At 37.2% G+C, this 22,109-nt stretch overlaps 1 protein-coding gene across 2 annotated transcripts in view; it reads left to right on the top strand.

The window, feature by feature from the left end:
* cers6 (ceramide synthase 6) overlaps positions 1-20,896 on the top strand; it is a 63,930-nt gene extending 43,034 nt beyond the window's left edge. Inside the window, exons 5-12 of one of the 2 annotated variants that reach the window (XM_688191.10) lie at positions 924-974; positions 5,064-5,156; positions 9,670-9,798; positions 10,270-10,376; positions 11,060-11,216; positions 11,861-11,884; positions 13,604-19,111; positions 19,584-20,896. In XM_688191.10, the coding sequence (XP_693283.4) occupies positions 924-974; positions 5,064-5,156; positions 9,670-9,798; positions 10,270-10,376; positions 11,060-11,216; positions 11,861-11,884; positions 13,604-13,753 (711 nt within the window). In that variant the 3' untranslated portion in view covers positions 13,754-19,111; positions 19,584-20,896. Of the gene's footprint in view, positions 1-923; positions 975-5,063; positions 5,157-9,669; positions 9,799-10,269; positions 10,377-11,059; positions 11,217-11,860; positions 11,885-13,603; positions 19,160-19,583 lie in introns of both variants that reach the window. The other variant, XM_073913211.1, reaches the window with a different exon arrangement.
* The last annotated feature ends 1,213 nt before the right edge of the window (positions 20,897-22,109 follow it).

Raw genomic sequence — 22,109 nt, 5'->3', positions numbered from 1 at the left:
TTGTGGCGGAACGTCAACCATCTTTAGTCTGCCCAGTATGACAGGCTGATAGATGGCGACGCACTGTATCTACGAAATTATAAATATTTAAAATTGGCACTATCCTTATAAATAAACTGCATAGTTGCTTGACTAAAAAACCCTCCAAAGTACATTTTGTTGTCCAACAGCTGCAATATTTGTCAAACTGTAGTGAGTTGTTTAGTCCCTCTTCATAATATATATATATATATATATATATATATACATACACACACATTTTGTTTTGTTTTGTTTTTGATTAACTGACAACTAAGATCAAGTCAAAAATAAAAAAGCTTAAAATGTCATTCAATTTAAATTTAAATTATTTTCCTGAAAACAAGCACCCCTAGTAGTTTGATTTCTATCCAATTTACAGTGTATATCTTTCCATCACCAATAATGTTCTGAACAGCAATGCTTTGACTCATTTACAGAAACATAAAATAGTCACAAATGTAAACAATCTTATATTTGTTAGCTGGAAACACACCAGTCGTCAGTTTAGATGCACGGCCCTCTGCTCGTCTTATTTTCTCAAATGTCCTTTGATAAAGATGCTGTGAAGTAGCTAATTAGCCAAGCGCTGCGTTGGATTGGATCATGTGTCTGCATTCTCAGCAGATCTCAGAGGAAAATCATCCCATTCACAATGCCAGCCTTTGATGCTGAATAACTTTCCTACATAATGATCGAGGGGGAGAAAACAAAGCAAAAAAAAAAAAATAATAATAATAAAATAAATAGATTCAAAGCTTTTCAGTCATGAAGCGCTGGGGATAATGACGGCACTTTCAGAGTTTTTATTTTACGCTTTGATGTAAACAGTAGAATTCAGAAGCCATTATGTTGTGTTTTTTAGCCTCAGGAGATCATTTATCTGTCTGTGTTTGATTTTAAAGAGCCCGTGGCTGTGGAACACCAGAGAGTGCTGGTACAACTACCCCTATCAGGTACATCTACAATCCACTTACAGTATGTTATATCAATCACAATTCCTGAAGTGCCTTTTTCTTTCTGCAGAGATCAGGCATATGTCATTGAAATACATGACTTTTTTTGTGAAACATAAAATACGTTGCTCTGGGTACATTTTGTTGCACAATTCAGATGACAAATCCACTAGAGGGCACTGTCTAGATCTGTGTTAATCTAAAATATATGTTACTTGGGGTTTGTTTTGTTGAAAGTTTCAGATACATGTCATTTTTTTTACATGTCAAGGAGAAGCAGAGCTTGTCATACAGATCACCTGGCAAACCACTGACCTAAACCTAACCAATTGTGTTTACAAACGCAAACGTAAGCAAAATGTTTAAAATTATCCACCTAAAATTTGAAATTCATTATCAGGCATCAAGATTTAGTTCAATATGTTAGCTCATGACGAGGAAGGGGCGCAGTAGGTAGTGCTGTCGCCTCACAGCAAGAAGGTCGCTGGTTCAAACCTCGGCTCAGTTGGCGTTTCTGTGTGGAGTTTGCATGTTCTCCCTCCCTGCTGTAAAATCCAGCTTAAACCAGCCTAGGCTGGTTGGCTGGTTGTAGCTGGTCGACCAGCCTGGTTTTAGAGGGGTTTTGGCCATTTCCAGGCTGGTTTCCAGCCATTTCCAGCCTGGTCTTAGCTGGTCAGGCTGGAAAATGACCAGCAAAATCCAGCTAAAACCAGCTTGACCAGCCTGGTTTAAGCTGGATATAGCTGGTTTTGGCTGGACTCCCTGCTTGGCTAGGCTGGTCAAGCTGGTTTTAGCTGGTCATCTCCCAGCCTGACCAGCTAAGACCAGGCTGGAAATGGCTGGAAATCAGCCTGGAAGTGGCCAAAACCCCTCTAAAACCAGCCTGGTCAACCAGCTAAAACCAGCCAACCAGCCTAGGCTGGTTTAAGCTGGATTTTTCAGCAGGGCTGCCTTCACGTGGGTTTTCTCCAGGTGCTCCGGTTTCCCCCACAGTCCAAAGACATGCGATACAGGTAAATTGGGTATGCTAAATTGTCAGCAGTATATGAGTCTGTGTGTGAATGTGTGTGTGGATGTTTCCCAGAGATGGGACGCTGTGTAAAAACTTGCTGGATAAGTTGGCGGTTCATTCCGCTGTGGCGACCCCGGATTAATAAAGGGACTAAGCCGACAAGAAAATGAATGAATGAATGAATGTTCGCTTATTGTCTCGATTTAGCATGTTGAAAAAGCATTGACTTAGGTGAGCCCTCTGACTGGCTATTCAGCAATGAATAAGACAGCAAGCGTGATGTAGAGAAGTGACGTACCAATTAAAGAAGGAACACAATTGTAGCTGTAATTTTGCTACACTTCTCAAATATTTGCAAACGGTATACATTATTAGATGATCAGACATATTTGCAGGAGTGAATCAGTGACAATTACTGCGATAATGGTACTAAAAACTGCTTTGTTTACATTTTGCACGTACAGGCCGAAAGTTCACACATTCTCTTGCGCACGCAAGGAACATGCTTTCTTGTTTCAGCTGGCTTTCATGTTTGGTGTTCACACGCACATTTTTGGTCCAGATGGAAGCAGATATGTGTGGGTTTTGCCAGTGCTAGTTGTTTGGCATCAGCTTGGTGTGTACCGACCTTTAGCATTGCAGCTCATGATTATGCCTTACATGTAAACAGCCCACAATTGTTAGCCTATTTTTTTGCACTGCTTCTCCAACAAACTCAACCCCATAAATTTTTTTTTTCTTTATTTCTAGCTTTTCTCTTTGCAATTTGTTTGTTGGGTCTTGCCTGTCGTCTCTCACGTGTGTCTTTGTTTATTTAATTACTCGCGCTTGTCGAGTTGTCTCACATGTACCCTATCATCTTATGTGTGCGCTTTTAAAAAGATTTAAGGGTGAGCCAAATGTATTTGATTATACATCCTTAAACTGTTTTTTTTTTTGTTGTTAACAATCTTTCGTTCGTCGATAATTATTCCTTTAAATATCATTAGCATGAAAGAGTTAGCATCATACTGCCCCCTACTGTTCATTTGTTTGTTTTTGTGGTTTCACAAAAAAATGTCGTCTGAAACACATATTTCCAATGAGCCTGTGTTAGTTTTTGGTCTCTCTGACTCTTAAAATGTGCATCCAAAATACACAATCCCATGATTAACTCAACATTGAGGCATCCTAGATGTTTATGACTTTCCTCTTTCAGATGAATTCAGTTGGAGTCATTAATAACAATTCTCTTGGCACATCCAAGCTCTACATTGGCAATGGTTGTGTGTTTTTCTTTTTTTCACAAAACAATTCCAGTGTAGTGCCTCTATTCATGATAAAAGTGCCTCAAATGGCTGTAGAGGGTAAATAAAGATTTCCTGTAGTAAATTGATGCGTTTTCTTTAAAAACAAATCCATATTTAAAACTATTTAGGCAAGGCAAGGCAAGGCAAGGCAAGTTTATTTATATAGCACATTTCATACACAATGGCAATTCAAAGTGCTTTACATAAACAAGAATAAAAGAAACAAGTAAAATAAAAGTAAAAACAAATAATAAAAATGCATAAAAACAAAACAAAACATAAAAACAGGTAAAATGTGATATAAAAGAATGAAGAAGAAGAGAAAAACATGATTGTGATTTATGATTTAGTTTGACTTTTAGTGAGAGACTGCCACCTTTCTCTTCTTCTTCTTTTTGAGGTGCATTTTTGGTGCATTAGCACCATCAGCTGGACAGGAGAGTGAATTCTTTTCGTTGAATATGACATGACGTATAGCATGAGAGTCGAGAATTAGAAGTGGAAAAGTACAAAATCAAGGATTAACCTTCCTGTCATGATCGGGTCAAATCTGACAGATTTACAACTTAATTCAATTCAGCTTTATTTGTATAGCGCTTTTACAATGTAGATTGTGTCAAAGCAGCTTCACATAAATGGTCATAGTAACTGGATCAGGGTAGTTCAGTTTTTAGTGTTTAAGTTCAGTTTAGTTTAGCTCAGTTCATTGTGGTTTGAAGTCATTATTGAGAGTCCAAACACTGAAGAGCAAATTCATCGATGAGTAGCTTTTCAGATCCTTAACCATGCCAGCCAGTGGCCACAGCGGAGAGGGATAAAAAATTTCACCAATCGGAGAGTGAAGAAAAAAAACCTAGAGAGAACCAGGCTCAGTTCGGCACAACCATTTTCTCAGCTGGCCAAAAGCCTGTGCAGAGCTACAGTCTCAGTCTCAGCAGTTAAAACACTCATAAATATTGTGTTTTACATCTGATTGCCTCAAGGCCTTATGATATCCTCCACACATGCATTTGAACATGAAAAGTTATGTTCATGTCTTTCATTGAATTTTGAGTGTTTTAATCAAACTTGTAACACCTGTGCTGTTCCCGGTCAAAAGTGACCGCCATAGGAAATAAATGAGTATTCAGACTATATTTAACCATCAGACAGAAATCATCCCCATACACACTACACCAACTCACTCACTCACTCACTCACTCACTCACTTCAGACTGAACTTTTGCAGGTACACATCTCTTTTCTAATTTTGACAGCCCTAAAAAAAAACTAAAATTTTAAGATAAAAAAAAAACATAACTTAGTTTTTTTCCTGTTGTTAAAATGGTCATTTTGGTGACCCAGTGGTGGGTTGTGGCTGGAAGGGCATCCGCTGTGTAAAACACATGCTGGATAAGTTGGCGGTCCATTCTGCTGTGGTGAACCCTAATTAAGAATAAAGAGCTACTAATTAATCAGGGATATTGATTACTAAGCCTAAAAGAAAATGAATGAATGAATGAATGAATGAATGAATGAATGAATGAATGAATGAATGAATGAATGAATGAAAGAAAGAAAATGATAATTTTCCCAGTATGGGTTGCAGTTGGAAGGGCATCTGCTGTGTAAAACCAATGCCAGAGTAGTAGGTGGTTCATTCCGCTGTGGCAACCCCTAATAAATCAGCAACTAAGCCAAATTAAAATTAATAAAATGATCATGGGTCATTATTGAACCGCTAGTCAACAGGAGGGTTTACGATTACTGCATATGTATATTTAACATTGTAAATGTTCTTTTTTCTAGCCGTTAACAGTGGATCTACATTACTACTATATACTGGAGCTCTCTTTCTACCTGTCGCTGCTCTTCTCGCAGTTCACAGACATCAGAAGAAAGGTATGTGAAATGAGTTTATAACCATCTACTCCTTATTTAGAGCTTGTAAAACCTTTCCCTCCTCACTGCATTAGTTAAGGGCTGCTGGTTATTGTACATCTGAACTCTGAAGGATGCTGTGTGTACTTACGAAGAGTGTTGATGCTTCAGTGTTTGAGTGTTTTTCACTCTGTTTTTTGTTGTTGGTTTCTTTTTTTTCTGGTTTTGGAAGAACTTGTTGTTGAATGCTGAATTAAACTTTATTTTTTAATGTTTAGGACTAATCTTGGATATAGAGGTTCTGCAGGGTTATAGTAGATAAAAGATAAAAGTAAGACTTTTTAAGACCAAGTTAATCAAATGTCAAAGTATTTAAAATCTAAAATCTCTCATTATATTCGTAAATGTACATTTTAATGAAAACTGATAATAATTTTGTTTTATCAACACTTTCAAATACTACTTTCTATCAATTTACATTACATTTTAATTCATTATATATATGTACTCACAGTTAGGTCCATAAATATTTGGACAGCAACACAATTCTAACATTTTTGGCTCTATACACCAACACAATGGATTTGAAATGAAATGAATGTTGTGCTTTAACTGCAGACTGTCAGCTATAATTTGAGGTTATTTACATCCAAATCAGGTGAACACTGTAGGAATTACAACAGTTTGCAAATGTGCTTCCCACTTGTTAATGGTCCCAAAGTAATGGGACAAGTGGCTTCTAAGCTGTTCTATGGCCAAGGGTGTGATATTCCCTCAATATCTCAAATAAAATGAGCAGATAAAAAGTCCAGAGTTCATTTCAAGTTAATTTCAGAGTTCATTTTGCATTTAGAATCTATTACTGTCACAGTCAAGCAAGCCGTCATTAGGCTGAAATAACAAAACAAATGCATCAGAGAGATAGCAAAAACATCAGGCATGGCCAAAACAACTGTTTGGAACGTTCCTAAAAACAAGAAATGCACCAGTGAGCTCAGCAACACCAAAAGACCCGGAAGACCACAGAAACAACTGTGGTGGACGACTGAAGAATTCTTTTGCTGGTGAAGAAAACACCCTTCACAACAGTGGCCAGATCAAGAACACTCTCCAGGAGGTTGATGTTTGTGTGTCAGAGTCTCAAGAGAAGACTACACCAGAGTGAAAACAGAGGATTCACCACAAAATGTAAACCATTGGTTAGTCTCAATAACAGGAAGGCCAGATTAGAGTTGTAAAAAAAGTCTTCACAGTGCTGGAACAACATCTTATGGACAGATGAGATCAAGATCAACTTGTACCAGAGTGATGGGAAGAGAAAGAGAGGAACTGCTCATGATTCTAAGCAGTGAAGCTGACATGGCGTAGGCATGTATGGCTGTCAATGGAACTGGTTCTCTTGTATTTATGGATGATGTGACTGCTGACAAAAGCAGCAGGATGAATTCTGAAGTGTTTCAGGCAGTATTTTCTGCTCATACTAAGCCAAATATTTCATAATTCCTTGGACTGCGCTTCACAGAGCAGATGGAGAATGACCCAAAGCATACTGCAAAAGTAACCAAAGAGTTTTTGAGGGGAAAGAAGTGGAATGTTATGCAATAGCCAAGTCAATCACCTGACCTGACTCCGATTGAGCTTGCATTTTACATGCTGAAGACAAAACTGAAGGAAAAATGCCCTAAGAACAAGCAGGAACTGAAGACAGTTGCTGTAGAAGCCTGGCAGAGCACCAGCAGGAATGAATCCCAGCATCTGGTGATGCAGAGGATTTGCAACCAAGTATTAAAAAGGGAAGGTTTGATTTATGATTATTATTCTTTCCAATTACTTTTGGACCCTTAACAAGTGGGAGGCACATATGCAAACTGTTGTAATCCCTACAGTGTTCACCTGATTTGGATCCTGATTAGAATTATGTCGATGTCCAAATATTTATGAACTTAGGTTATAAAAGTTTTTCAGCTTTGCAAAATTCAGCTTTGAATCACATGAATAAATTACTTTATTAAATATATACAAAACAATTATTCTAAATAATCATAATAATCATAATAATCATAATAATCATAAATGCAGCCTTGTTGACCAGAAGACAAAATATTAAACCAATGTAATCAAATGACATATCTAACATTTTATAAATTGCTCATGGAATGGTGTGGAAACATTTGACCATTTGTATTTTATTTTTACTTTTTTTAATTTTAATTATTTATTTTTTTTTTATTTCTTTTTACAAACTATAAAGATTGAAACCATCTTCAATAAAACATGAGATTCTTCAGGCCACACCATAAAATCATATTGGTCCAAAATTCCTCATAGCTCATAGCACCTGGACGTCATAACTTCTGTTACGGCTCCAGTTTTTCAGTGTGAACAGGCAAATTTCATTGACACTGTTCTGGATGGGACACACATGGACAGACTCAAACAAATGCCATGCAAATGAATGCAAATGTAAAGAGCTGAACTGCAGCCTGTGAGTCTGAAACGCTGGATGTGTTTAGGTTTTGATGTATGTTTTACAGGTTTTATTTGCTTCCTTCTCCAGCTCCTCATTGTCAGACAATTCTTGTCACTGTTCTGCTGTTTGCTGACATGTTTTTTGTTATCATACACTCTAGTACAAAACGCGTTGGGACAAATATGCACAAACAACATTCATTCATTTACTTTTCGGCTTAGTCCCTTTATCAGGGCCAGAGTGGGACTCCTTTTCAGCCCTGAAGTTTCAAGCCGTAGACCGGCCCACTTCAGTTCATGACTGACTACATTAAAATAACATCATTTTCAATTTAGTACTTCACAGTTAAGATTTATTTGAACAGTTAACACAATGTAATGTTGGTAACACTTTACAGTAAGGTTCATTAGTTAATGCAGTTACTAACATGAACTAATCATGAACAACACATGTACAGCATTTATTAATCATAATTGAACATTTACTAATGGATTATTAACATCCAAGTCCATGCTTGTTAACATTAGTTAATGCACCATGAGTTAACATGAACTAACAAAGAACTACTGTATTTTCATTAACTAACGTTAACTAACATGAACAAATACTGTAGTAAATGTATTGTTTATTGTTTGTTCATGTTAGTAAATGCATTAATTAACGTTAACTAATGAACCTTATTGTAAAGTGTGACCATAATGGTTAACAGTATCAGAATCTACTTTCCGTAAGTGTTAGTGCTCATATATATCCAAACCTTGAAATGTAAAAATATCAAATAAATACAAATATGAATTAAGCTGCATGTATAGAATAAAGATTCAAATCAAATGTATTGAATTTTCTTTTGACACTATCACGTCTTTTTCAAGGAAACAGCTGCTTTATAACTTCAAATATTTGTCATAAATATGAAAACATTAAAGGGTAGCTAAATCTCCAACACTATTCTTTAAAACATCACAATGTTCCTTTCTGCAATATCTGAATATATGTTGTTGGAGCCTATGTGTTTGAATTTAATAAGTAATGTTATGTGATGCATTTCAGTTTTGAATATTTTTGTTTTGAATTGTTTGCATTTGAGAACTGAGATTATTCATATGTGTTTTTCAGATGGATATTCTGTGCATTTGACATTGAGGACATGTAGCATGTTAAAAATTGTGTGCGGGCTCTTTAAGAACTGCGTCTGTCAAATCTGACGGCAGTGCGTTCTTTAGAAGACATAGGAGTCACACAATTTTCTTTACCGCATCCATAATGGTCGAAATTTGAGGTTGTATTGTGGTTATTTTAATTTATGGATCTCTGAGTGAAGATTAAAAGTCAACATCTGACAAGAAACGGACTTCATAGATTTCTTTATTGGACATCATTAACCTGCAGGCTGCATTCTGCTCATGGGGCTGCGAGAAAATAAATAATAAGAGTGGAGCTGCGGTAAAATAATGAATAAAAAGAGTGAGGCTATGGTCAAATAAATAAATGAAAGAAAGAAAGTGTGACTGCTCAAAGTGCAGGCAGTTAGGGACACCGGCCCTCGTGGCCAAAAAAAAGGACCGGCCCACTGGGAATACTCCCAGTCCTCCCGATTAGCCAATCCACGCCTGCCCTTTATTAATCTAGGGTCACCACAGTGGAATGAACCGCCAACTTATCTAGCATATGTTTTACGCAGCAGATGCCCTTCCAGCTGCAACCCATCACTGGGAAACATCCATACACTATTGTATTTACACACACACACTCTGCCTTTTTAGCTTATTCCATTCATCTATAGCACATGTGTTTGGACTGTGAGAAAACTGGAGCACCCAGAGAAAACCCACATCAACACGGGGAGAACATGCAAACTCCACATAGAGGCCACCATGCCACTCTTCATTATTAAATAAACAAGGATTTTTTTTTTTTTATTACAGTAAATCTGAACTCATCTCAGATTTCCTGAAATGTCAGATGTCAGTTGTAATTTTCATAAGCTAATATTGATTTTGAACTACCTAATATATATTTTAAACAAATTAAAGTGTGTGTGTGTGTGTGTGTGTTTTTCTGCAGGATTTTGTGCTGATGTTCGTGCATCACGTGTCCACCATCTCTCTGCTTAGTTTCTCCTATGTGAATAATATGGCTCGAGTGGGAACGCTGGTCTTATGTCTGCACGACGCCGCCGACGTCCTGCTCGAGGTCAGTCACTCTAACATCCATTAAAATCAAAACACACTGCAATAACAATATATGCATGATGCCGCGGTTACGCTAGACTTTGTGCATGCGAAATTCTGTTGTATGGCGCTGTGAAAAGGTGCGGGATTAAACAAGATGATTAGACCAGTATATATATATTTATATGTATATATATATATATATATATTTATATGTATATATATATATATATATATATATATATATATATATATATATATATATATATATATATATATATATATATTTATATATATATATATATATATTTATTTATATATATATATATATATATATTTATATATATATATATATATATTTATATATATATATATATATATATATATATATATATATATATATATATATATAAATATATAAATCTAATTAAAAATAAATTAAATGTCTGCATGTAATGGACATAAACCATGATTTGTGTATGTGTGTTTGCAGGCTGCTAAGATGGCGAACTATGTGAAGTGCCAGCGTCTCTGCCCGCTGCTCTTCGTCATGTTCGCACTGGTCTTCATGGGCTCCAGACTGGCACTTTACCCTGTGTGGTGAGACTGGTTTATCACCTTCACTCTGTGCTGTTGCCGATAGCGATGGTTTCTATGACTACAGCAGTCGAAATTTGAGGACCAGATCAAAATCATCACGCTTTTACAGACATTTAAATCACACAAAAGATGATGTACCATGCTTTATTAACATAATATGCAACTATTATTATTATTATGCATTATTCTTTCTTATTATTCATAGCGCTTGACTTTTTCCACATTTTTTATGTTACAGCCTTACATTTGGGTGATCTAAGTTGTCCGTAGTGTATGTGTATGAGTTTGGATGGTGTTTCCTATTGATGAGCTGGAAGGGCATCCACTGCATAAAACATATGCTGGATAAGTTGGCGGTTCATTCCGCTGTGGTAACCCCATCTTAATAAAAGGGACTAAAGCTAACTGATGAAAGCTATTTGATACGAGTTATCATAACTAATAAGCTTAACTTTTCTAAATTTGATTGTGATGCAATAGTATACACCTTTTGTAAAGCTGCCTTGAAACAAAAAAATATATATTGTGAAAACAGCACTATACAAATAAACTTAAAATGAATCCTTAGTAAATAGTGAGTTTTCAATTTTGGGTGAACTATCCCATTTATGACTCTATGAAACCCATAGTGCTGTGTAATGTATGTTGCTTGTAATGTCCTCATGAAATTTGTGTGTTTGCAGGATCTTGAACACCACAGTGTTTGAGAGCTGGGAGATCATAGGCCCGTACCCGTCCTGGTGGCTCTTTAACGGACTGCTCGTTCTTCTTCAGGCGCTGCACACCTTCTGGTCATATCTAATAGTGCGCATCGCCTGCCGGGCCATTTCCAGAGGAAAGGTGAGAAGGACAAACACACACCTGTGACAAGCACTGAATGATTTCAGAAAAGTACATTTGAAGTCAGAGTTATCAGCCCCCCTGTATATTTTTACTCCAATTTCTGTTTAAAGGAGAAACAGAAATTGGGGAAAAAATAAACAGGGGGGCTGATAATTCAGGGGGGCTAATATATATAATGTATATTAATTGCCAGATTTTTTGTGATTATATGTGATTTCTTTTAAAGCTCTTTATATTCATTTATTTAACAAAAACAAAACACTGCATAGTATGAATAAAAACACAATATTACTGTGTTATTATTGCAATTAATAAGCATCTTTCTAAAATTAGTATTTGACACTTGGCCACACAAAATGCAAATGATCACAATTATTTACAATTTTAGTGTTTTGCGTACAAATGCAATTTTGTTTATGAACAAATACATTTCACATTGTTGCAAGAGCACACAATTGTTTCATGAATCAATGTTTTTGGGGTGGATGCAATATTTTTTTGAGGGAGAATGCAAAAGGGCTGAAATATAATCTTTCCTTTAGAATCATTGTGTTGATTTAAAACTCATTATTATTGGTTTGATGAACCACTTTAACCTGATGCTTTTTCTCTCTTCTCTGTTTTCATCGCTGCGACTAAAGGCAGGAAAATGGAATCCTTTACATGTGAGTACATTCATCAACCAGAGAGTTTATAAAGTAGTGTTTAAAAAGAAAACAAATGGAAAAAAACACATTTAGGATTTAGTTGTTTTTAAATATGTTATTGAGTGAGGATGCAAAAAATTTATCAAAATTGACACCTAATGCTGCAAAAGATTTCAAAATAAATATTGTTCTTATAGTTTTTTCAATCAAAGTCTCTGTTTCCTCAAATTTCACTAAAATCTTAGGTTATTTTCATAGCACAATGCAAGAATTGAAGCAAATTATGCTAGAAGTTGTGAGAAAAGCGGTCTCATTATAAAGTCAAATCAAATATGTTTAAGGCTGCAGTATTATATATAAAAGAACCTGAAAAATCCAGAGGAATTCTTCTGAATGCTAATGGTCTAATCTGATTCAATTATCTATGCTAAGTTAAGCTAAAAGTGCTCTCGCCACAGACACAGATCAACTGAATGAATTCAGAAAATTATCAAAACTCTGGACATTTTTGAGTGAGATGCTAATGGTCTTATCTGATTCAGTTATCTATGCTAAGCTAAGCTTAAAGTGCTCCCGCCAGATACGAGATTGGCTGAATAGATTCAGAAAATTATCAAAACTATGGACATTTTTGAGTAAGATGCTAATGGTCTAATCCGATTCAATTATCTATGCTAAGCTAAGCTAAAAGTGCTCTTGCCACAGACGCAGATCAACTTAATGAATTCAGAAAATTATCAAAACTCTAAAAATTGAGTGAAATGCTAATGGTCTTATCTGATTCAATTATCTATGCTAAGCTAAAAGTGCTCCCGCCAGATACGAGATCGGCTGAATAGATTTAGAAAATTATCAAAACTCTTTACATTTTTGAGTGAGATGCTAATGGTCTAATCTGATTCAATTATCTATGCTAAGCTAAGCTAAAAGTGCTAACACCAGACAAAGACTGGCTGAATAGATTCAGAAAATTATCAAAAACTCTGGACATCTTTGAGTGAGATGCTAATGGTCTAATCCGATTCAATTATCTATGCTAAGCTAAGCTAAAAGTGCTCCCGCCAGACAAAGATTGGCTGAATAGATTCAGAAAATTATCAAAACTCTGGACATTTTTGAGTGAGATGCTAATGGTCTAATGCGATTGAATTATCTATGCTAAGCTAAGCTAAAAGTGCTAACGCCAGACAAAGACTGGCTGAATAGATTCAGAAAATTATCAAACCTCTAGACTTTGAGTGAGATGCCAATGATCTAGTCCGATGCAATGGTCTATGCTAAGCTAAGCTAAAAGTATTAAATATTGAAACAGTTTTAAGTAGTTTTATCACTTCGGAATCTATTTAGTGGATTTCTGGGTCAGACATGACCCCTTTTAGCTTAGCATAGGTCATTGAATTAAGCCATTCGCATCTTACTTATAGATCTATGCCAGGGGTGTCCAAACTCAGTCCTGGAGGGCCGGTGTCCTGCAGATTTTAGCTCCAACTTGCCTCAACACACCTGCAAGGATGTTTCTAGAAAGCCTAGTAAAAGGTTGATTAGCTAGCCCAGGTGTGTCTGATTGGGGTTGGAACTAAACTTTACAGGACACCGGCCCTCAATGACCGAGTTTGGACATGTAACTCTATGTGAGCAGTAAAATGAGCCTATTGTCAATAATATGAAGTGTTCTTTTAAAAATGGTCCTAAACATAGCATTTATTGTCATGTAAACCATGTTTTTAATCTTCCCAGGTGTCAAAGGACGACCGCAGTGACATTGAGTCGAGCTCTGACGAAGACGAGCTTCATCCTCCGTTGCAGAAACATCACACTAACGGGACCAACGGGGCCCACGGCACCAACGGCTACCTGTCCTCGTCCCTGTGTCCAGACGAACACTAACTAGCCGGACGTTTCCCGGCTCCCAGCTGCATCACCTCCGTTGTGTCAAATCATGTATGAACATTACCAGGCCCGTACTGGAACTTCAATAATGTGAATGCGGTTTGTTTTCGGTCGGTCGCTTTTTTTTCCCACCGTTTTCCCCCTGATGTTTTGTGTTCCGTTCGTTTGCTTTTGTTTGTGGCCATTTGTAATGGAAGCACCTTTTAGATTGAGCGCGGCTCACTCTTTTGGTTTCGAGCAGATGAATGAAAGCGTTATTTCTTTCATAATCACGTGAGCATGCTCCTGCTGCTGCGGTCATGTGTTCTGGCATCATGGGAATAGTAGTTTTCTTGGATTAGTGTCTTTTTGTATATTTATTTATTTGTTGTATCTTTAAAAACTGTGCTGCTTTCTTTTTAGTTTTGAAACATACATTACATGATAAGACAGCGGTGCTGGAGCCGGTGCTCAATCTGTGCGTTTACACTAAAGGAGTAGCCTTTTTTTGAAGTCATTGGTCTAAATCATGCAAGCACAACATATGAATGTGAAATATAGTGCAGTTGCATTCGGAAAGAAATTGCAAATCCAAATGCAAACTTTTAGACAAAATCTCTGGGTGTGTTCACATTTGAAAAGCTTGGTTAAAAAAAAATAACTCTGGTGCATTTGTTGTGTTCATGTGGTTCATTTGATAAAATTAACCGGTAGAGATGCACGGCTCAGCTAAAATGACACCTGAATCCGCGGCTTCATACTAATCATCCACCTGCCCGCACTAATAGTTTTATCTGATATATGTTTTCCGCACCCGACCAGCGGCCAATCATCACTTTATTAATTTAATTCTTTGTTTTAGGCATGATGATAGGTCACTGTAGATATTAACAGCAGATTCAGTGAGCTATAATCTGCGGGTCTCTGATAGAAAATTAATAGGTTAATCGTAAACGTTTTTGAATGAACATTTATTTATAAAAACAAAAAGTTTAACTTTAGTCAAGATTTTCTTCATTTTCAAATATAGAAAGTAAAAATAAGACATGTTAGCTTTTACAGATACAGGAACAAGATAACAAAAATGGTGCTACGGTAGCCTAAACGGCAGCTATGTTGTGTGTACTTAGCTATTCTCTTCTGTGCAAAAACAGAACAGCATCACTGAAATTCAGGCGATTCCGCCTTGCCTCCAAAACGTGGCCAGCTGCACTGAATGAGCGTTCGCTCGCTCCTCTTGTTGTAGGAATGAACATGATTGAAGATTCTTCTCACAAGGCGCTGCGGACGTGGAAATAAACAATCTTGTTTCTCCCAGAACGATAGCAGATTTTCCCCTGACGACTCCTCTACCTGAAACTTTAAACAGTAGGCTACTCTTGCACTTCATCCATTATTTTGGGCGTCTCATCTTTACTATTAACCAGTCACTCCAGGATTTTGTGACTTCAATAGTTCTTGAGATCAAACAAGAAGAACTATACAAGAATTTCTCCTGAAAAAGTATCCTAAGTTTTGAGAAAAGCTGTCACAAAATCAGTCATTTAAGGCTGCAATATTACATATAAAAGTCCCTGAAAAACACTTAACACATTCTTCTGAATTCTGGTGCGCAAACAAACAAATGGTTTGTCTAAAATATGAACAAAACATAGAGCTAAAGACATCTAAACAAACCAAAAACATCACGATGTCACAGAATGTGTCAATTCTGGCCAGTTGCCTGATGTGTTTTTAAATGTTAATACTTGTTTGAGTATACACCGCAGTAAGGGCTCATTCACACAATGGGCTCTATTTTAACGATCTAGGCGCAAAAGTCTAAAGCGCATGGGGCAAAAGCATTAAGGGCATGTCTGAATCCACTTTTGCTATTTTAAGGATGGTAAAATATGCGCGGTGCATGGTCTAACAGGGTTGTGCTTATTTTCTTAGTGAGTTATAGGTGTTTTGAGAATAAACCAATGTAAGTCTCTTCTCACATTCCCTTTAAGAGTCTGTTGCTTCACGCCATAGCGCATTTGCTATTTACATGGCAGACTTTGTAAGTGGAAAAACTGAACACTTCACTAGAGAGAAAACAATTAAACAGACCATCTGCAGCGCGAGGATAAAGAACGAGCCTCCACGATTCGGCCTCTTTACTTTCTCTCTCACTTTCTCCCTATCGGGAGTAAGGAAACAGTGTTCCACTGAAGACATCCATTAGTCTACATATTTCAATTTAAGCTTGTTTTAATAAAACAAATATAAATATGAATATTAATAGGAGATAATAAATTTTCTCCCTCAGCCTCAATGGATAGTAAAGTCTTTATTGGATGCGCACGTCAGAAGTAATAAATCATACGGGAACTCCTCATTTGCGTTTTTTTTTTTTTACTATAAATTTGGTTATACTATTCGACTCACATACTGTCCTACACTGTAAAAATACTTTATTAGGCACATGTCCAACTGTTCGTTAATGCATGGTCCGAAAAAGAGAAAGTATCCAGTGAGCGGCAGTTCTGTGGGCGCAAATGCCTTGTTGATGCCAGAGGTCAGAAGAGAATGGCCAGACTGGTTCCAGCTGATAGAAAGGCAACTCAAAATAACCACTCGTTACAACCGAGGTCTGCAGAAGAGCATCTCTAAACACTCAACACGTCCAACATTGAGGCAGATGGGCTACAGCAGTAGAAGACCACACCGGGTGCCACTCCTGTCAGCTAAGAACAGGAAACTGAAGCTGCAATTCGCACTGGCTCACCAAAATTGGACAATAGAAAATTGGAAAAACGATGCCTGGTCTGAGGATTCTCAATTTCCAACAACATCATAAAAGCAACAACATAAAAGCACGGATCCATCCTGCCTTGTATCTATTAATCAGGCTGGTGGTGGTGGCGGTGCAATATATATTTTCTTGCCACACTTTGGGCCTATTAAGACTGTTCTGAAGGCAAAAGGGGGTCCAACCTGGTACTATTAAGCTGTACCTAATAATGTGGCCAGTGAGTGCATTGATAATTAACAGTTTCTTTGTTTTGTGTTTCACACGTTTTCGGTTTATTTACGGTTGTGAATTGCATTATGAGAAAGTAATCTTTACTCTGTCGTCTTTGTAGAGTTCAATTTTCAACATCAAGTTTAACAAACTAACAAATATTGACGTTTTAGTAGTGTGAAATAATATAATGTTAACAAAATAATATATAGAGAGAAATAAGTAAAAATAATATATTTTTTGAAGATATTTGTACCATAATACACAACACCAACCCAGACAATACATCACTTTAAACTATTAAAAATGTTTGTAAGTCACTTTTTTACCTTTTTAAGGCTAAAAAAAGTTGTAAGAAAGATTAAAGTCCCATAATGCAATTCAAAAGCAGAAATAAACAGGGGGGGGAAGGAAAGCTGCTAATTTACAGCTATTTTTCACAGTGTATATAGTAGAGAACTATGAGATTTCAGACCCACCGAATGTATTAGTAACATTTTTAGATTTTTTTTGTTTCATCGTCTGAGTATTGACATCTGTTTTCATCAAAACAACACATTGATGTGTCTGGAGTGCTCAAATGTGGCTTGTGCATATTCATATCTATGGTCTAAACTGGTAATGCTGTATGATGCTGTGATTGTGTTTCACTGTATGTCCAGTTGCCCAGTGACTTCAAATGGTTTAAGCACAATGATGCACTATGGTTATTTGAGATTATAATTCAGCTCTCAAGCAGAAATCAGTACAGAGATTGAGAAATCCAGCAGTTGAGCACCGGTTCCGTCACGAGCACCAACGTCTCCATGAAATACGAATAACAAACAGTGTTTTAAAAATGGAAGAATCACCCAAGTCAATGTCCAAATGAACCAATATAAAGGTATGCATCACAGATCACTCATATTCCTTCTTAAAACTTATTTTCTGAACTGTTTTAAAGTTTGGGCTTAGTAAGATTTTTGTTTTAAAAGATGTTCATCAAGGCTACGTTTATTTGGTAAAAATACTGTATTTACAGTGGGTGACATGGTGGCTCAGTGGTTATCACTGTCACCTCACAGCATAAAGGTCGCCGATTCGAGCCCCTGCTGGATCAGTTGCCATTTCTGTGGAGTCTGCATGTTCTCCCCGTGTTGGCGTGGGATTCCTCCGGGTGCTCCTGTTTCCTCCACAGTCCAAACACATGCACTATAGGTCAATTGAATAAACTTAATTGGCCATTGTGTATATGTGTGAATGAGCGTGTATTGGTGTTTCCCAGTGATGGGTTGCAGCTGGAAGGGTATCCATTGCGTAAAACATATGCTGGATAAGTTGGCGGTTCATTCTTCTGTGGTGATCCCAGATTAATAAAGGGACTACGCTGAAAAGAAAATGAATGAATGTTAATTATTTTCGGGATTATATGATGAATTAAAATGTTCAGTTAATGCATCCTTGGGGGAAAAAAAAAGTAGTGGACAGTGGGGACCATTGCAATATGGAGCAGTTGCACAAAGACTTATTCATCCAATCAGGATAAGGCTAGTGATAATATTCATACTACATATTCTCAGTTAGACCATCCTTCAATCTGAGAGAAATGTGACCATTCTTTCAGTATCAAACTCCTTTTGAGGATTTCTCATACGGTCTAATCTGTTTTTGTGAAACATTATTAATTAGTATGAATTTAAATCATTGCTTTCTTAGCTTTAGATAGGTATAGATATAAGATGTTAAAGCTATTGTATCTCTCTAGCATAGATGGTTTAATAATGGTTGACAGTTTTGTCCCCAATTAGAAAATTCATTTTAAAGTTTGTCATTTTAACAATCTACTATTTTAAATTTGATCACAGTTGCAAAGTAATTTAATTTGAGAGAATGAATGCTTTAAATAATTAATTTTAAAAAAGTTCAAAGTGGGGGCTCGTCCGGGATAAGAGTGAGGTTTAGGGGGTGAGTGTGTAACGGAGGCCAGCTAACAAAGTGCTATGCGGGTAAACCTCACTCCTCTGACATTAAAAGGTGCTCTAGCGACAGATGCAAGAGGCCAGGCTCTTTAGCCTCCTTAATAAAGCATCTGAATCCCATGCAAAATAAGTAAATAAATAAATAAACTTGCCGGTTTGATCCCAACTCAGACCAGGCTGGGAGCAGTACGACCGATGGGTTACATGTGTGTACTTGTCCAGGATTGGAGTGACGTTTAGGGGTGAGTGTAAAAGAGGACAGCTAGCAAAATGCTATGCAGGTGAACCTCACTCGTCTGACCTCCAAAGGTGCTCTAACGACAGATAATTGAGACTATAGTCTTTAGCCTCCTTGTTAGATTACCCAACTCCCATGCAAAGAATCGCCGGTTCGATCACAGCTCAGACCGGACTGGGTGCAGTAGAAGGGTGGGTTACATGTGGGGGCTCGTCCGGGATGAGAGTGAGGTTTAGGGGGTGAGTGTCATGGAGGCCAGCTATTTAAGTGTTATGCAGGTAAACCTCACTCCTCTGACCTCAAAGGGTGCTCGGCGACAAGACGCTAGCGGCCAATGGTCTTTAGCCTCCTTGTTAGAGCAAATGACTTCCATGCAAAGAATCGCCGGTTTGATCCCAGCTCAGACCAGGCTGGGAGCAGTAAGACCGGTGGGTTATATGTGTGGGCTTGTCCAGGATGGGAGTGACGTTTAGGGGTGAGTGTAATAGAGGACAGCTAGCAAAATGCTATGCAGCTAAACCTCACTCCTCTGACCTCTAAAGGTGCTCTAACGACAGATAATTGAGACTATAATATTTAGCCTCCTTGTTAGATTACCCAACTCCCATGCAAAGAATCGCCGGTTCGATCACAGCTCAGACCGGACTGGGTGCAGTAGACCAGTGGGTTACATGTGGGGGCTCGTCCGGGATGAGAGTGAGGTTTAGGGGGTGAGTGTCATGGAGGCCAGCTAGTGAAGTGCTATGCAGGTAAACCTCACTCCTCTGACCTCTAAATGTGCTCTAGCAACAGACACTAGACACCATGGTCTTTAGCCTTCTCGTTAGAGCAACTGACTCCCATGCGGAAGGTTGCTGGCTCAATCTCAGCTCAGAGCAGGCTGGGTGCAGTAGGTTAAATGGTTACATAACCAATTTACAATTAGTCTGTTTACCAAAAAATAAAAATAAAATCCCACCTGATGTTTTAATTTTTTTATTATTACATTTGAATAAATGTTGGAACGGTCCTCCTGCTCGGGGTCAGTTGCATCGTTTGACTTTGTCTGTTCAAGTTTAAATTCTGCAAATATTATCATACAGCATGTACACATGTTATAGCAATGTGGATGGGTGTCCAATAGATGTGAGTTTAACATATTAAAATTTGGAGTTTCCACAACAAAACAAACAAACAAACAAACAAAAAAAAACCTGTCTTTGAGAAACTGAAGGAAAGGCAAGAAGTGTTGCAACTGTCCCCTCTCTCCACTATTCATCTCATTTTACTGAGCCCAGACTTTTGATAACAGATTATCAGATTTGATTATCAGATCTATTGTTCGAAATTGAAACGGAGACTTATTTTAATTTAATATTTTGAAAAAACAAAACAAAAAAGGATTCAGCTTGTTTTAAGCAAAGTGTCTGCATCTTTATTTCCAGGAAAGTATTTATTCGATGTGATATTCATTCAGCAGGTATATTATATTCGATAATCACTCCTGATTGAATCCCAGTCTGTTTCCAATCATAATCAAGGTTTGATTTCATTACTGTACTTCAGTAAATGCTTCAGAAACATTATGAGATTATGAAATATATTATCACACTGTTTGAGAGCAGCACTCGGTGAACATGCACTTTGAATATTAAACACCACCTTACACTGCTTTTATTTTTGTTACTACCCATTTTTTAAACGCAATGATCATTCAGCTGAGTTCATTTTAATGCTTTGGGTTGTTGTTTCTTTCAGTGTGGAGGAGGTCAATGCTGCTGTCTGTTTAATCTGGACAAGCGCTACAGCTAATTTTAGCCGTCGTCTTATTTGCACTGCAGACAGGTTGCTGTGTTATGTGGTTTACATTTGATGTCAAAAGGTGAAGAATTAAGAAAAAAAGACAACTGTATTCTCTGCCTTTGCTGGAAAACTGATTATCAGCGGTACTAATGAATTATGTTGCCATGTATTTTAAATAAACACGACAGACCAACGCTTTCTGCCTGATTTTGTTTCATCTATGGGTAAAAAAAACATGTCAAGTAGGATATTCATAAAAATCACAAAAGGCTGTTTTTAGGGTATTTAAACAGCTCAAAATACTCATTAAATGCATATATACTTTGCCACTATCATTCAAACTACAGCTTTTACCCACATTTACGTCTATATCTAACTATTCTTTCATCAACTATATTGGTTAAGATGAACAAAAATGAAACATTACATCCATTTTTACATTTTTATATTCACAAGTGTTAAGTAAACAGTAAACATTTACATTTAACACAGTTTTGGTTTATAAAACGACTTCGGTCAGTGTAATATCGCATCTAACTCGCGTCTAGTACACGTAAGGGACTTTTGTTTTGAACTATTTTGGGTTATGGATGAATGAGGGGAAAATAAAACTCGAACTAATAAGAAACCAGTTGCTTAAAGACATCCAAAGAGCTTCAGAAAAATATTGACCTTACTTTTAATATTGACCTTATTCTAAAATGCGGAAGTGCGCCTGTTTTCGCGATTGTCTTAGAACTTCCGATTCAGTCGCCTATGGGAGAAATGACTAGGAATAATAAACGGCAGAAAATGGCCAAACTACTTGCTCAACAAACAAATGTTTGCATGACTACACAGACCAAGTAGCATAATATAATAAGAAAATATTAAATTGCAACATCAAGCAGCGTATCGAGCAGTTGTTAACGTCAAAAAATTAATGGAAGTGAATGTGACCGGAAGTCGCGAGACAAAAAGATTCAAATGGCAGTGCCCACTCGTCAGCTGAGAATAAGGTGAATAGGCCAACTAAAAACCAGAGGAAGAGATATTTTACCATTCTACAGAAAGAGAAAAAAATAGAAAGATACACACTTTCTTTTTTTAGGATAGATATTAGGATTTGAGTTATTTTATTTTATTTCATAATTGCATCAAATGAACAAGTGAAGAGCAGCAGCAGCAGCTTTATATCTGCTTTGGTCATCAGCAGCTGTGATCAATGAGAGACTATGAGTGGGCGGAGACTAAAACGATTAGACAATCAAAGGATTGACGCCGGTTTCTTTCACTTAAAGGGCCATGAAACCCCCTCGTTTCAGCAGGGTGTTTTCACACCTCTACTTTGGAAAAAGTCAGAAAAGTGGGCGTGTCCAGCTCTGTTTAGGGGGGAGTGTCGGAGGAACAAAAGAGGCTTGGTGTGGG

This window comes from Danio rerio, chromosome 9 (assembly GCF_049306965.1).
Source record: "Danio rerio strain Tuebingen ecotype United States chromosome 9, GRCz12tu, whole genome shotgun sequence".
Classification (NCBI taxonomy): Eukaryota; Metazoa; Chordata; class Actinopteri; order Cypriniformes; family Danionidae; genus Danio; species Danio rerio.
The sequence above is the reverse complement of the archived record's forward strand: the minus strand, read 5'-3'. Positions and strand labels throughout refer to the sequence as shown.